General features: G+C 37.9%; 1 protein-coding gene across 2 annotated transcripts in view; it reads right to left on the reverse strand.

Moving 5' to 3' along the window:
* Nucleotides 1–17,472, reverse strand: part of ARHGEF26 (Rho guanine nucleotide exchange factor 26) — a 94,635-nt gene that overhangs the window by 19,712 nt on the left and 57,451 nt on the right. The window contains exons 9-12 of one of the 2 annotated variants that reach the window (XM_078389086.1): nucleotides 16,739–16,813; nucleotides 12,942–13,031; nucleotides 10,956–11,110; nucleotides 8,325–8,431 (exon numbers count right to left, since the gene is read on the reverse strand). In XM_078389086.1, coding sequence (XP_078245212.1) covers nucleotides 8,404–8,431; nucleotides 10,956–11,110; nucleotides 12,942–13,031; nucleotides 16,739–16,813 — 348 coding nt within the window. In that variant the 3' untranslated portion in view covers nucleotides 8,325–8,403. Of the gene's footprint in view, nucleotides 1–8,324; nucleotides 8,432–10,955; nucleotides 11,111–12,941; nucleotides 13,032–16,738; nucleotides 16,814–17,472 lie in introns of those variants that run through there. The other variant, XM_078389085.1, reaches the window with a different exon arrangement.

Consider the following 17,472-nt stretch of genomic DNA (forward strand, 5'->3'; position numbering starts at 1 on the left):
ACGGGTGGGCAGGGTACCTGTGCGGGTGGGATGCATGCAAGGGGGGGGAATCTGTCTCCACGGACCCATCCTGCCATGGTCACAGGCTGTCCCCAAGCTGCGGACCGGGGGGTTGGGGACTCCTGGACTAAGGAATAGGGATGGGACTTTCACATTTAAATGAAAGATCCAAGGCACAGAAGAGGTTCACTTATACATTGATGATTTGGGATGATGAAAAGGGGTACACAAAGGTGGTGGTTTTTTTGCTTCTTTTGTGTTCCTTCTTTCAAGTAACCTTTCTTTCACCCTTTGTCTGTCAAATTGCTTCAGAAATTTTTCATCCAATAGTATCTGTTTTCAGCAGCTTCTTAGAACCTCCAGAAGGGATGAGTGGCAATTTTGAATACGTAAAAGAGCCTGGAAACCAATCAGGAATGCTCTTTTTGCTTCAGTTGTTCTTTATAAGTGGGAATTATTATCTGTTGGGCTCCAGGTGCACCCTACATCTCTGTCTCTGCTGCCCCCACTCTAGATTCCTTTTTGGGGGGATTTCTTGATTTTGGGTGGGGTGTTTTTGGGGGGAGGGTTTTTTTCCTGCTGCTACCAGGCAACCTGTTTGTACCAGCATGCCTCCTCAGGATTTTTTAAAAACCCCTCCCATTTCTTTAGCAACCACTCCCCCACCCACTGAATTCTAGTACTTTTGGTTCAAGGCATGGGTCTTGATTATTTTGTGGGCTGTTTGTTTGTTTGCCTTTATTTTCCTGCATGCCTTTCTTGATTTTTGGGAAGAGGTTTGTATGTGGTCTATAGTGTTTGCTATTTTTGTGTGGAGGCACTTTTCCTATTTGACTGATCATCAAGAATTGTTATTTGGTTAATTTAATGTGAATTTATTCTCTTTGGTTGTATTAAAGATTTAGATCCTAGTGGGGACTTTGGAACTGTTGTGTTTGTGTGGAAATGTGTGGGCATGAGGGGAAGGAACTCTGTGCCACTAGACTTGTGTGGGTGGGTGCTGTGGTCAGTTGGGCAGAGCTTGGGGCATTTCTTTCTTGCTATTGTGTTATGTTGGTGGTGGTTGCTCTATTAAATTGGTATCTCTGTGTACCAAGCAGCCTGTGTCCCACAGAGGTAGTGCTTGGCTTGCTGATTGGCTGTTTGACTGTTTTCTTGCCTTTTTCCTTCCCGTGCTGCCCAGGTACAGAGACGGTTATGTTGGACAGGCACCACTGAATTTCGTTGTTTTGAATGTGATAGTACCAACTAGTATGAGTTCTATGATGTTTTTTCTTACTGAGGTCTGATTTTGGCATACATTAGTTCTCTGCTGTCTTGCCATTGAGTTTTTAGAGAAGTTTTTAAAGGCACTTTAGGACTTTTGTATTAGTGCCAGAAAATATAAATGAGAAAACCTGAAAGAGTCTTTTTCCCTTTCATGTAAAGCAAGAGAACCAATGCATGGAACTTTCAAAAAGTAATAGGAACACCCCTAAAGAACTTGAAGTGAAATAAGTATTTGGGGGGGGGGGGAAGCCATGCACATCCCTATTAACAGTCTCCTGTGTCTAGTGCTTTTGCCATCTAATACTGTATTGTTCTTTTATGTTTGTATATTGCCTGGAAATCAAATAAAAGGTGGAAATTTTGCTATCAGTCAAATAAAACTAATAACTCAGCAAACAATAGAAATACTACGGAATTTCTGAGGCAGCTGGAACCTCAACACCCAGTATTTTATAGGCTGAGGAAAAGGAGCACTGTGACTTCACAGTGTCCACTGCATCCATCAGAATCCTGAAAAATGTGGATTTGACTTAGAAAAGGAGCAGTTAACCCTCATAATTGAAATCTAAATCAGTAAAAGCCATTACTATCACCACATGAAGCTTACTTCCCACTGAGCACGTTTTAACTGCAAATGAAAACAGCCAGAGAGGAGAACTATTTAACAGCTTTAAAAGAACACAATTTGTATGTCATTTGTCTGGTTTGTTTATGGTACAATCCAATATGCAGTAAGCATCAGTAACACGCTTCACTACCAAATCAAGCACCGCTACAAGATAACTGCAGGAAGACCCATTCCGTTGGTATAGAGCTGAGCAGATGCCTTAAAATGATGCAGGATTCTCAAACTCTTGGTGGACTTCCACATTTAGTTGTTCACCAATTGTGTGAATTCTAGAATTTTGAATTCTAAGTTACAGAATTTTATTTGAGTTTCTCTATTTGGAACAGACTTGAATTTCCTGGAAATAAAACCCTCACAGAGTAAATTGGGGAACACGCTGTTCATTCTCAAGCCTATGAAATCACACATTCACAACAGAGCATGTAATGCTATTAATCTGCAGTCAAAAAGAGAAAGACATCCTTTATGATAACACTTCTCTTTAAACAGCATAAGACAAGAGCTCAGTTATAAGAGTCTGTTTTTATAGGAAGTCAGCGCTGGCCACTTGGCAATTGCCAACAGTAGCATCCTTATTTAGTTCTTACTGGAAAAGAAACTGATGAATGATAAAACTAAAGTGAACAGTAACTGAGTAGATGACAAAAGAATAAACTTTTTACCGGAATAAGGGTGTATATTTTTGCCAAGTTCATACACACACTGGAAAACGCACTGGCTTGATTACAGACAATGCAATGATAATTCCCATCCAGAATTAGTCCAGCCATTTGCAGTCTTCTTCTATCGTAAGTTGTTAAATGTCAGTAAACTAGCATCAACCACACATGTCCATTTCTAGTTATACACCACCCATCTTTTGCTTCAAAGCTTAGTTTTGTACCATTCTCTACCATTCTGTAGGAGCCTCGTGGCGCAGTGGTTAAAACGCTGTACTGCAGCTAAAAACTGTGCTCACGACCTGGGGTTCAAATCCCAGGTAGCCGGCTCAAGGTTGACTCAGCCTTCCATCCTTCCGAGGTCGGTAAAATGAGTACCCAGCTTGCTGGGGGGGCAATGTGTAGCCTGTATAATTAAAAATTGTAAACCGCCCGGAGAGTGCTTGTAGCGCTATGGGGCGGTATATAAGTCCAATAAATAAATAAATAAAATAAATAAATAAATGCATTATATTATTAATCATTATAATACTTGTAACCCATCTTTGAAGGTCAGACAATGCTTCTAAGGGGAAAGAAAATTAAAAGAAATTGAACCAGATTAACAACAGAGATATTAAAAACCTCAGAGAGAAGAATCAAGCACTCATTAAAAATCATTAAAATATGAATTTACTGTCTGACTAAAACTAGGCAAGGTTTCTACACCATCTGTACGTAAACCGCTGATGCAGTGGAAAATATATAGTGATGTTTTCTTTGCAGCAGTTAGAAGTAATATGTCAAGCCAGGAAGCTTTCTATTATAAATTCTTTATAAAGGGCTGCTCCCACAGATCAACTACACACATTGCTCTGTAGACTGCTGTCACCTAGGTTGTTAAAATGGCTCTAGCTTTCTGCCTATGAAAATCATCTCTAGTTCCTACTCTAACCACTATCTTCATTTATATCTTAGGCACACAGCATCCGGAAATGAAACCATTAAGTTGCACCTCCTGGAAATGGTCAAGATGTACATTCTGGGGCTAGACTGAAGTGACTGTCCTATGACAATATGCTAGCACAACAGTGCTTGTCCTTTTCCACTCACAGTCCCCCTACTGTACTTCCTTGCCAAAAAAGTAGATCACAGGGTTGAACTGTTAAGTCACTGATTAACATCTGTTGGTGTCTAGATGGATGAGTTTAACAACTGAAACATATCACTCCTCTATTATACCAGCTTCACTGGCTGCTGATCTGTTTCCAGGACCAATTCAAAATGCCAGTTATGACCTATAAAGCCCTACATAGTTTGGGTCCAGCACCATATTTCCCATATGAGTCTTTTCTACTCTTAAGATACTCAGGGGAGGCTGTTTTTTCTGTCCCTCTGCCATCTCACACACTTCATGGCTTCTCCCAGGTTGTGGAATGCCATCTCCTGGGAGGTCAGGTTGGACCTCTTGTTCTTTTGGCAAAAGGTGAAGCCCAAAATAAATAAACAATGCAGCAACATCCACTCTTTTAATATCATTACGTTTTAAACTGAATTTTCACTAATATAATTTATGCATGTCTCTTCTCCCCATCCTGTAAGCAACCTTGGGTCACTGAATTGGCACAGTATTATGTGCTGTCAAGTCACTTCCAACATATGGCAACCCCTTATGACCTCCAAAATTTCCTATTATTAACAGCCCCACCCAGGCTCTGCAACTGAAGACCATGTGTTCCTTTATTGTCAATCCATATTTTCTTCAACCTTCCTTTTTTTCTTGCTGCCTTCAAGTTTTCCCAGAATTACTTTCTTTCCCAGCGAGTCTTGTCTTCTCATAATATGCCCAAAATATAATAGCCTTGGTTTAGTCATTTTTGCTTCTAGAGACAGTTTAGAACTGATTTGTTCTAACACCCGCTCATTGGTCTTTCTGGTGGTCCAACCTATCTGTAAAATCTCATCCAAGATGACATTTCAAATGAGTAACTTATTTATTTATTTATTTTTTATTTGATTTATATCCCTGACAATTTTCTTCACTAATCAGATTTCACATCTGTATACTATGAGTATCACAATATGGAAGATCTTGGTCTTCTGCTCCAGTGACACAATCTTACAATTAAGGATGTTTCTCATTTCTTCATATCTGCTCTTCGAACTCTCAGTTTTCCTCTGATTTCTTGGTTGTACTCTTTGGTTCAATCCTTGTTCATCACACTATCTACACAGGTGTATATTAAAATTATGTAATTCTTTGGTCATCATTATACTTGTCTAACATTCAACATGATGTTTTATTTATCAATCTTCCTCATCAGTCATTTCAAGTCAATGAAGCTTTCTTCCAATAATATTATGTAATCCACATGTCTATTGAATTACTGATGTTTCTTTTACAGATTTCCATTCCTCCCTTCATCAAAATCTAACCAGGCTTTTTATACAATATGTTCCCCTCTTGGGTGCACACCTTAATGTTGTCTGGGGCTTTAAGCGTGTCTGGGAAGTTCAGAGCAATACTCTCAGAAGGACAGACTTTAGTCTGAATCTAGAGTCTTAGCTGGGGTGCCCAAGATACAATGGTCAAAACTGAGATACTAGGCTAAAAGGCATCCATTCTGCTAGGGAATTCAGGGATTATTATAATTATTGCACATGTGTACACACACACACACACACACACACATATCAACATAAAACTCAGAATGGGCATGATTCAGGAACAATTAACCAACTACTAACAACCCAGATAAAAAGTTCAAGGAAAAATAACTGGTTGCTCATCTCTTTCTACACCTGACAATACAGCTCCAAGTTGAACAGATAGGACTTGAAATCTTGTCTAAATTTGTCCAATTTTGGTTCCATAAAGGTGCTGGAGGAGAGAATTCCACGCCTTTGGGAAAATGCCTGAAGCTTGGAGTTATATCAGTAGGAGCCAGTTTGAGTTGTGATGGAAGTAGAGAAATGCCTGAAAGCAGCTATTGGGTAGCATTGGATGACCTTTCATAGACATTAGTGAGACACAAGATAACTCTTGTTAATAGTTTGGAGGTTACAATCCAATTTGGAAAAATGGAAATATATAAATGGAGAGAGATAGAAAGAGAGAATGAGAGGAACTGCATTTGTTTACAGTACAGTAGAAATCAAATCTATATTATCAATGCAATCTGTATAATCAATGTGTCTCTGGAGATTAGGGCCCGCAGATGCTATCTGAAAATGCACATGCAATTAGACTGTATTTCTAAAAAAAATCCACTTCTCTAAAAGCAAAGGAACAAGAGACCAACTTTTTGAGGAATTGTTTTGTGCTCCAAATTTAATTGAAATGCATGCCAAAGAATACAGCCAGTTTCTCATGTAAATAACTTTTCCTTTTATTTTTCCAGTATTTTCAGCTGCTCTTTTACCATTAAAATGCAGAGACAGGCAAATTTTAGCTAAAGTTTTGTTTTTGATTTTCAATACTTTGTTTTGGCTCTTAGCTTTGCAAATTAATCCAAGAATTTAAGTATTGGTTTAATTAGGGAAGGAGTTTAAATTATTTTGAATTTGTTCCTGGTGAGTGTAGCACAAGCTTAGTTTTAGCCAGCAGCTGTGAACAGGTAACATTCCAATGTATTACTTGACCTTTGGCTGGCTTTATATTTAAGAAGTCCAGCTGCATTCCACTGCCAGGATTATCTCAGGAGCTGACAAGCTATTAGAGAGGGAGGGAGAAAATTTTAGTGGCATCCTGGGGGGGGGGGGAATTGCAGACCACAGAGAAAGAATATTTAATAACCACAGTGTCAAAAAATGTAGGATGTCTTGAAATGTGTGTGAACTACTCTGACAGATATCCATATTGCTGTTAGTGAGGGTTCAGAGAAATATGAAATGTTTTTTTTAAAAAAATAGTAAGTATTTAATTGCTGTAGAAGAAACAGCACATAATGGAGTAGACAAGGAGGGAAAATCATATTGTGGGCCAAAACAAAGCAAGTACTGTATGTTAATATTAAAGGCAAGAATCTTTCTGTGTGTCTTGAAAACCATCTTTGTGATTACAGATTCCTTTTTTTAAAAAAAAAAGACAGTTTTTCCCTTTTATTAGGCAAAAGTGTTTAGATTCCATTAAAGTAGTAGTTCCCAACCTTGGGCCTGTAGATATCCTTGAACTAAAACTCCAAGAAGCCTTCACCACTAGCTGTGCTAATCAAGATTTCTGGGAGTTGTAGTCCAAGAACATATGGGGGCCCAAGGTTAGGAACCACTGCGTTAAAGCACGCTTTTCTTGTACCCCATATTTCTTATATACCGAGGAATGTAAGAAAATGGAGGCAGGGAAATATTTATTTGTGCTATTATTTCTTTCTATCCTATGCTCTATGAAAATGCCTCTTTGGACCACTCCAGCATTTGAAGTATCCCACAATTATTTATTTACTGATGTGCCTGAGGAAAAAAAACAATGAGTCCTTGCTTGTCTGGAGCCACCAAAGAAGAGAAAGGTTATGACAGCTTCACAGCAGTATTTCTTTACACCGGGAAGTTAAGATGTTACTGCTTGCTGCAGCTTCTGCTTTCTGAAGTTAAGCAAGGGCTAGCACAATACAGGCGTGACACTTTTTCCAGCTGGAAATTTATACTCTTGAGCTGAAGCCAAAACATACAAAGCAACATTTTTTCCTTGCAGGACCAAAGAAAGATTATTGTTGTGTCTATGAGATGCTATTTCACAACATGAACTAATTGCTATTATACCCAAGCAAGCAGCTAATTGCACATAATGGCTACAGATCTCTAACAATATGAAAGCATTCTGTGGCTTGGATCCAGAGGGAAGGAAGCTCCTCTGTCAACTGAGTTTTCTTTCCCGTAGTCCTACTACAAATCCTTTTTCAAGGGACCTTCCAAAACAGAGCGGGACGAGGAATGAGTCCAACCCCGTAGTCAAATACCTAAACCAAACATCATTGATTTCACATTTTTAAGTACATGGACATTATCCAGTTGGGGATTAATGCTAGCATAAATGAACTGAATATATTATGGCAGTGAATTACTGCTAATTAACAAGTTGCCACTCACCTTCCTTGTCCCTTGCGATTTGGCATATGATAAGGAATATAAGCAGCAACTCACTAATGAGCAGCTGTTCACTGCCATAATTCACACAATTCTACAATTCCGCCAGCATAAATGTACAATACTATTCCAGCCATGGTAAAAGAAACTTTGTTGAAGATAATAGTATGGCAAGTGCTAAAAGCAAAGCAAAATATGCTGCTTATTTACCAATAAACATGAGGTTTATTTCTCAGCTAACCTACACAAGACTCCAGTGTAATGTATTCGCGAAGGCTTTCATGGCCGGGATCTAATGGTTGTTGTGGGTTTTTCGATCTCTTTGGCCGTGTTCTGAAGGTTGTTTTTCCTAACGTTTCACCAGTCTATGTGGCCGGCATCTTCAGAGGACAGCACTGTTGAAATACCACCAGATCACAGAGGCCTGCAGGACCCAATTGCATCTCAACATGGTGGCAGCAGCGGCAGGAAAAAGTACGGAGGCAACAGGGCAGTGGGAACGAGATGGGGAGGCAGTTGGGCTTGAGGTTTTTTTAGAAATCCACTAGGCTGTCTTAAAAAAATCCCAAACAAACCAATGACTTGATTTGTAGTTGGTTTGAGAAAAATTCATGGTTCATGGTTCATGGACTTCTATGTACCAAAACGAACTGCCATTTTGGCAGTTCGTGCCCACCTCTAGTTACTAGCGAGAGAAAATGGGAACTGAAAATCACAAGATGCTCACCATTAGTCAAAGAAGCCACAGAGTCATACTTTCTAGTGGAATCCAAGTTTCTAAACAGTTCAGACTTGTTCAGCTGCTTCAACAGAACTATCATATTCAAACAATATTGTTTTCAGTGGATATCACAAAATAACTGAGAAACCGAAGACACTAAAAGAACTCCTTAAAGACATATATAATAAATACATTTAAGATTACTAAAACTTTTTTTAAACTTTAGTGAAATTTAATTGTAAAATTTAACTGTACAAAAAGACCAAGGTTATCCATTTTTAAGGGGGGAAAAAAGGAAATATATCTAATATTAAACACAGAACATAGTACTGTAATTATTTACTTAGCTATATGTGTAAGTGTACGGCTCAGGTAAGTTAATAAAACAAAGCAAAAATTAACTTATTATCTTAAATTCAAACAAGACAGGGAACACAGATATAAAAAATACCAATCATGTATATAACTGATGATCACAACATATAATGCAGTGTTCCTGAAATATGTTCAAATAGAACCCTAATCCACCTTTCATGAGGTGAGAAAGGAAAAGAGGAAGAAAGGGAGCCTGACTGTTAAATGGATCTCACACTAATATTCGTCTGACCTAGACGCAGTGAAAGGAAGAAAAAAGAGGCCCTGATTGTACAACCCAGTTGGGAACACATCAGGGCCCATTTGTAGGGTTAAAATCCAGAGTTTGAGAAGCCCTGAAATGAAGCATAAAAGTCTATCAGAAAATGTCTAATGCTAAGAGATTTATTGTACTTTATCTCCTTATAGCCCTTTATAATTAGATGTATGTTAAATCTAAGTGCTCAGATGCCTTTCAGCTACTTTGCTCAACGTAAGAGTTATATGTAATTCTTTTAATGATATCTCTGGTATGCAAAGCATTTATGAACACTTTCTTTAAAATGCACATACAATGTTAAGCCAATAGAAAAAGTTGTCCTTTTACACAAGATAAACTTGGCATGCAAAGGATTAAATTTAGATCTAATCATTGGTTATTGGTGCAACCATACATCTGAAAGTCCAGACAAATGCTTGGTCTGATTAAGTAGATGAAGTATTTTAGAAAAGAGCAGGCGGGCTCTCAAGTATGCATGATTTGGATTGTATAGCTGATTTGGATTATTTTCTAGAAGTCCTGAAAATCAAGTCTGTTAACGTTTATGACTAGTTTAAAATATAATACCTTGAGGGATTATTGTGTTAAGTCATCAAGTGCAAACAGCAAGTGCAGCCGCCTAGAGTGGTCCGGTGGGCCAAATAGGCGGGGTATAAATTAAATAAATAAATAAATAAATAAATAACCTTCTTCTACACCTTACGCAAGTGGAGATCTCTGTTACAAACAGCTAGTTTATTTCTGGATATCTCCTTTGCAAAGCCCATAAAAGTTGACTACATATGCTACAGGCATTCCTTGAGCTGTTTGAACATGATCCCTGGACAGAGAGGTTTCTGGCACCAGACTAAGATGTTTTATTTGGCATAAGCTTCCATGGACTAAATCCCATTATATGTTTGGATGGATTCTATACATCTGGCAGAACAGGCTATCATTCACAACGTGTATGCCAAATGAAACTTGATGTCTGTAAAGATGCCATCATCATCAACATCCATAAAGTTCTAGGCTCAGTTACCAATATGTGGTAAAAAAGAATCTGAGGTATGGAATTGAGCCATAATTGTATGAAACATTTTAAGCAACCGATAATCAGATGCAATACTGAGATGAATGCATCAATGGTCTGATTTAATGTAAGGCAATCCAGGACAATAACTATTGAATGATAATTAAATTTATTTATATACTGACTAAGATTATTTCTCAAGTATAATATATACATGATGGTCATGGTTTTAGATACGGCAAGCAACCTCATATTAAACTTTAAGCATACCACGCCCCATCTGAATACAGATACAAATACTCAGGTACAAATTTCTCTTGGCTATCAATTTTTCTTTCTTGACAAACTAGCTCTCAGGATCATTTTCGAAGAAGAAAGGAATATATGCCCTTACTTAGAAGTGGGCCAGGGAGAAAGAAGGGAGCAATCTGGTCAGGTAACAAATATTTTCAGTTACCAATCCAACAAGTATAACTGGAGAAAGAGGAAAATCTTTCAAAACATTAGAAAGTTCTGTGGCAAACTATCAGAATTTGACACATCAGCTGGGGTTGATGCCTGTTTACTTCCCGGCTTTGGATGAAACCCCCGCCCACATGCACAGACAGGAGGGACTCCTGTGCAGCAGGGATGAAAATTAGAGGGAATGGTGCTCCAAACCCATTCATTTTTGTTTCTTTGGTTTTACTGTCATGAAATATGATTGGTCTTTCAACAGGAAACTGAAAAGGACAATTTGGTATGAGGCCAATGGCATTTGTACTACCAGGCCTTCCCCCCCCCCCCCCAAACCATGCCTTAAGGGGCTTGCCTGAATTGCCCCATATCCTCTAGGCCTTTCATATGCATTCCTTTGTCTCTTCCCTCCTTGTACAAATGTAACTTGAATCCCTATCCAAAGAGTGAGAAAATACATACTTCTTTATTCTCATTTCCCCTGCAATAGAATATGTATTCACAGCACATCATACCTTTTCTTTTTTGTGATAATGAGGACATCATTAAAGAGGAAGAAGTAAACTTGTTGTTTAGTTGTTCTTTTAGAGAAAAGCCCGGTGTCTTCCACATACGCTGTCAATTCACCCCGTTTCACCAGCCACCGAGAAGAGGAAACCAACGGGAATGGCTATGAAGTAAAACGAATTGCAATTTAATTCCTCCAAAATATTCTATACGCATTTGTTTTTAGCGTGGTGCAGACATGTTAACAATAAACATTGGTTTCCTCCTAGCCTACATTTTGTAGCACAGAAAGCAAAATTATGTTCTTTACCCATTTCTGAATGTTTTTGTTTTGTTTTTTCAGCTCTTAAAAATTAACAGCAAGACTGAATAAATTGTGCTGTCTGGTTTATATTCCAAACGAAAGCTAGCAGCTTAATGCCAAGCAGCCTTGAGGGGCCCTGTGGAGTTTGTGCCAAAGGACATAATGAAAAAATAAACTAAAAATAAATAAAGAACCCTAATAAACATTTGGATTGCTGAAAACAGAACAAAACAAAACCCTTTCCCTCAATAAACTAAGCTGAATCTCAGTTGTCCCCAAATACTTGGAAAGCACTCATTCTACAGATAAAACCTAAGTACACTCATGGAGCTTTCGAAGACAGGAACTGAAGGATTAGAGCAGAACTCTCCCCCCCTCTGCCCTCTCATTGTTAGAACTCCTCTCCATAGGCAAGGATGGCTATCCTATTGCATTCTAACCTTCAACAAAGAGTGTGAAATTAGGACTACACTGCTAGTAATTCACTACAGGATTTGTAGGGAGAGATGTACATGGTTCTTGTTGCTTTCTTGAAAATACTTCTTATAATGTAGTTTGTTTTATTAGTAAAAAAAATCCATCTAGCTTTTCAGAATCTTGCAGAATTTTTAATATCACAATCTAAACTAAAGCAGGACACAGTATGAAGGATGATAAGATAATAGCTTGGATCAGTGGTCACCAACCTTTTTGGGACCGTGGACTGGCTGAGCCTCTGATGAAGGTGGGGCACTCCCCCCCCACGCTCGCACGCGGGAGGGATGTGCACAGGCATGCGCACTCTCTCTCAGATGCATGCGCAAAGCGGTGGGGGAGCATGCACATGAGCGTGAGCACTCCCCCACCCCTTTGTCCATGCACAGGAGTGCCTGCGCGCCCACCCCTTTGTGCAGGCGCATGCGTGAAGGGGTGAGGGAGCGCTCACACTGCGCACATGTGTCCACAAAGCAGCTGTGGGGAGGGGAGTGAGTGCAGGGGGGAGGTCTGTCTCCACGGCCTGGTCTGGCTCAGGCCACGGAGCAGCACCAGGCCGTGGACTGGGGGTTGTTGACCTTTGGCTTAGTTGATGTGATAACCTTTGCTTTGTCTTCTATGACTATTTTTAGATTCTTTTATATGCAAACAATGTTAAACATGAAAACAACTGCTGGAATTTAGATGTGCTGATCTACTATTTATTTAGTAGCAAGTATTTACACTTAACTGCATAAATTTATCCAGTATGCTTAATATTGAGGAGAGATGGATATCAACTGTACCTTTTAAAAAGCTCAAAAAAGATGGGCACACAACAAACACTGGAAACACGAGAAGTCAAGGGAAATAAATTCAGACAGACAACAATTAATTACTTTTCAGAACATTTACATGTTAGAACATATTGAAGAGGAAGTACACTATGATCATCTAGTGTTTATGTCTAGGGAATGTATGTCAAGACTTTAAAAAAATGAAAAATGTTTTCACTTGAGTTGATAGACTAGATATTTATCAGCAGTTAGATCAATTATCTATGCTTCAATTGCCACAGCTGCTTTCAGGGTATGAACTTTTATGTCTTCTCCTACAATGTCAGCAATATCTTCATTCCCCTAGCAATAAACCATGTTCACTCCAGCCATGACAACTCATTAAAAGTGAGCAAAGGTAAAAGGCCTGTACAATATAAATATGAAGGAAAACACCACACCTTGATTTTGAATTCAAGCTGGGAGTTGATAGTGTACATCATTTCTGTCCTTTCCATTTTTCGTGCACCTTCATTGCAGAGGCGAACTAACTGGGAAAGAAAACATTTTATTTATCTGACATATTCATATTCAGTATTGTAAACATTTTATTCCTTTTTACAATGTACTTCTTTCCAAATATCCATAATGATATGAAGAGAATCAAGTAGACTTTTATTTTCTAGATAACTAATCAGAAATCAGCCTTTCAAAGAAAATGTATACAGTATATATATTGTAGTGCCGAGCAAACATTTCATGTTCTAGTCAGCCAGCCACACTGTCTTTCAGAGTATTCCTTTCTTCCTGGCTTTCTGATCTCCTTCCTAGCATTTTATGGCTTTGAGTATATATATTTCTCACAGTGCTACCTGTTTTTGGAGGAAGGAGCATGTTTATATGCAATCCATATAAACACACTAACCCTATAAAAATTAGCAGTTCTTCCCAAATAAAGGCTCAAGGTTGTTTCTGTCCTTCAGTATGGAATTATGTGCCCCACTGACATAATCCAAAACACAAATATAGCATGAACATTTTAGACAATAAGTAACCAGGAAAATGTAGGATTCGTCCCCTTCAAACACCCACCCGAGGCTGTATTTTCCTTCAACCAGGTTTATTTCCAATCTTAGGGCTCAATTGGAAACACACAACTCAAAGGCACGGTATTTATATTGAAAAAAATCAGCATTATTATTAACACTCCCTATTTTCAATGTGACCAAAAATGAATATAAAGAATTTAGAAGTAAAAAAATAAAAACAAAACTTTGTTTTTCCTTTTCTTAGAGCAACTATCAAAATGCAAAAATCTTGATAGCACATTCAACTGATTCCTTTCCAAGATGTATCATGTCACCCAACAGTGCAATGAAAAGCTTCACTAAGATGCTGAAAAGCATCACCTTTGCTAATGCCCATGAAAATGTGAAACCAAATGATTTACTTTGTCTAAAAGGGCAGGATAGAAATCTAATAAATAAATAAATAAATAAATAAATAAATAAATAAATAAATAAATAAATAAATAAATAAATAATTTTTTTTACACTCTATCTAAAACACTGGATAGTGGAAAAAGCAGCAAAAACATAGAAAACTTTCCTGGCTATTTTCTTGGGGGCAAAATTCACCCGGAGCTACTGAGATAGAAAGCAGTTATATGAGCAATGTCTATTTCTAGTAATTGTATGTGTCGGAGGCATATTAAGCTATTTTCTGTCTTCAGTAGCAGTGAATTCAGTGCAAGTAATGAGTAATTTGGAGAAGATGAAGATAAAGACTTTTTTAAAAGGCCCAAGGGGTATCTTTTGCTTGGGAACCATTTGGAAAACTGTTAGCAAGCCGTCAGAAGCATTTTTTTATGAGTCAAAGATAAAAATCATGGTTATCAGCTATAATTTAGTGACATCAATGCAGGAAAAACAGTATTAGGCAAAGGAAATGCCATTTCTTCTGCCCTCTCCAATCTTACTGCGCATATCACTCTACTATCCTCAAGGGAACCTCTGATAATGTTGGCTGCATAATATAACACTGTAACAGGAGCATTCAAAGCTGCCTTTATTTAAATTAATTGATTCTGCATTCGTCCTCTCTAAAGCGGCCATCACTTCTGAGTGAAAAATTAACGTATCTGCATGTGAATAAGTCAGGTTATCAGAAACACCTAAGATGGCAGGGCACAATCTACCCGTTAACAAATGACATGCCTATTTTAAAATGTTCAATCTATGTAGCTTTCCATACACAAGAATAAAAAGAACAAGGAAGAAGCCAAGAGTGGTCCGGTGGTCCAGATAGGTGGGGTATAAATCAAATCAAATCAATCAATCAGTCAATCAATCAATCAATAAAAAGTTCTGATCCACTCTCTTTGCCACCCAAACCTTAAACAAAAGAGGGCAATGGAAAATGGCTGCTGATCAGATAACCATATATAAATGAAAGATTGACTCCCTCAGGCATCAGGGTCAAATTATGAGATCAAACAGTAATTCAATAGAATGTACTGTCAGTTGCTCCCATCTGCAACTGACAGTACAATCTTACTGCGCATATCACTCTACTATCCTCAAGGGAACCTCTGATAATGTTGGCTGCATAATATAACACTGTAACAGGAGCATTCAAAGCTACCTTTATTTGAATTAATTGATTCTGCATTCGTCCTCTCTAAAGCGGCCATCACTTCTGAATGAAAAATTAACGTATCTGCATGTGAATAAGTCAGGTTATCAGAAACACCTAAGATGGCAGGGCACAATCTACCCGTTAACAAATGACATGCCTATTTTAAAATGTTCAATCTATGTAGCTTTCCATACACAAGAATAAAAAGAACAAGGAAGAAGCCAAGAGTGGTCCGGTGGTCCAGATAGGTGGGGTATAAATCAAATCAAATCAATCAATCAATCAATCAATAAAAAGTTCTGATCCACTCTCTTTGCCACCCAAACCTTAAACAAAAGAGGGCAATGGAAAATGGCTGCTGATCAGATAACCATATATAAATGAAAGATTGACTCCCTCAGGCATCAGGGTCAAATTATGAGATCAAACAGTAATTCAATAGAATGTACTGTCAGTTGCTCCCATCTGCAATGTAAAACTCAGATTGTAGAAGGTCAATATGTTCAAAACTGCCATCCTGGACTACAACTCTGATGATACTTCGAAAGAGCAGAACTCACTACAGAATTTCTTGAGAAGAGGCAAGAAGTCAATGTTGTTGAAAAGCAAAAGGGGAAGATCAGGTGGCAGCACAGCTTGAAATGCTAGGTCTGAAAAGTATATAGTTCAGCATTATCAATTAGGAGATTAATTCACTGCTATTAACATTAAAACCGAAACAATGTAACTGAATAAATTAACATCATTAACATGTCTATTAAAACATGCAGAGGGCACATAATAGTCGATTTATATGAAATACCCTAAACTTAACCTTTTAAAGGTATTTGAATTCGAGCACCTGGAAACCTTAATTACCACAAATTGTCTGTGGCATTTCTCAAGGTTTCTGGGAGTTACAATCTGAGAATATTAAGAGCCTCCAGTTTGGGAACCATCCCTCTACAGAAAGTCAATTTATCACCTTCAGTGTTTACCATAACACAAAAAGCTTTGACTTACAATCTAGGCTTAGTTAGAAGTAGGCTCAGAGCCTTGCTAGGCCGTCCCATGTGGCTATATATGGTTCTGAGCCAGCTACCAACCAAGGTTATACTTTCAGTCAAAGCTTCTTATAGTTTTCTACCAAAATAACTGGGACTGGGATTGGTCAACTACCTTTATATATAGCAATGGTTCCCAAATTGGGGGTTCCTAATGTTCTTGGACTACAATTCCTTGAAGAGCTGAGATACTTAGCTGTATTAACCAAGTTTTCTGAGTGTCAAAATACCTTTACACACACAGGGCCAAGGCAAAGTACCCACTATAAACCCAGCTTTGAAAGGAAGACACAGTCTCCTTTACCTTTGGAGAAGGGAGAGTATGGAATGACATGTGCCTTCTCTACGGGTCATATTAATTAATGTTTTTAATTAGTAAAATTCCAGCTTTTTTTCAGAAGTTTTTTTAAAAAAAAAAAACATTCTGAGACCATTTCTTTGGAACTGGTTAAAAAAGATACAAATTTAATGCTAGCGTGAACATTTTAATTTTGAAAAGTCAATAGTTTGTTTCATTTGAACTGAATATGTATGGCATATTAAAGGGTTGCAAACCAATCATATGGATGTAAACATACCTTACTAACTTCTTTTAAAGCTTGTTTGCAGGCTTCATATTTTGGTGAATCTTTAGGTGTTTTCTGGCAAATAGTCTAAAACAAAAAGTCAGTCCATTTATATATAGAATTTTTAAAAGTTAAATTAATGGAAGGAATAGGAATATGACATTTTAGATTGCATATCCAAAATACATAATTAATATTAGCATTAACATGTTAATCTTATAGGGGAACCGACTATAGTATCTTTCTAAGAAGGAGATCTAAGGAACGCATACTGCAGTATGAAATTTCTTTCTAGAAGTATTATATATATCAAAGTCAGCCCAAATATTTTGTGCTAGATGTAGGCTGGAGGAAGGAATTATCATTTTGATCTAAAATCCTCCATGAGGCTTTTCTGAAGCCCATCTTCAGTTATATTTAACACACCTGGATACCATTTTAGGAAGGATGCTGATAAACTGGAACAGCTTCAGAGGAGGGCAACAAGGATGATCAGGGGACTGAAAACTAAGGCCTATGAGTAAAGAATAAAAGAACTGGGCATGTTTATTCTTGAAAAAAAAAAGACTATGGGGAGATATGTCACCATTTTTCAAACACTTGAATCATTGTCATAGAGGAAGAGCAAATTATTTCAGAGTCCAGGACATGTAATAAAAGGCTCAAGTTACAGGAAGCCATATTTCAATTGAATATCAGAAAAAACTTTCCAACTGTTAGAGCAGTATGACAATGGAACCAATTAC

Source organism: Pogona vitticeps, chromosome 3 (assembly GCF_051106095.1).
Source record: "Pogona vitticeps strain Pit_001003342236 chromosome 3, PviZW2.1, whole genome shotgun sequence".
Taxonomy (NCBI): Eukaryota; Metazoa; Chordata; class Lepidosauria; order Squamata; family Agamidae; genus Pogona; species Pogona vitticeps.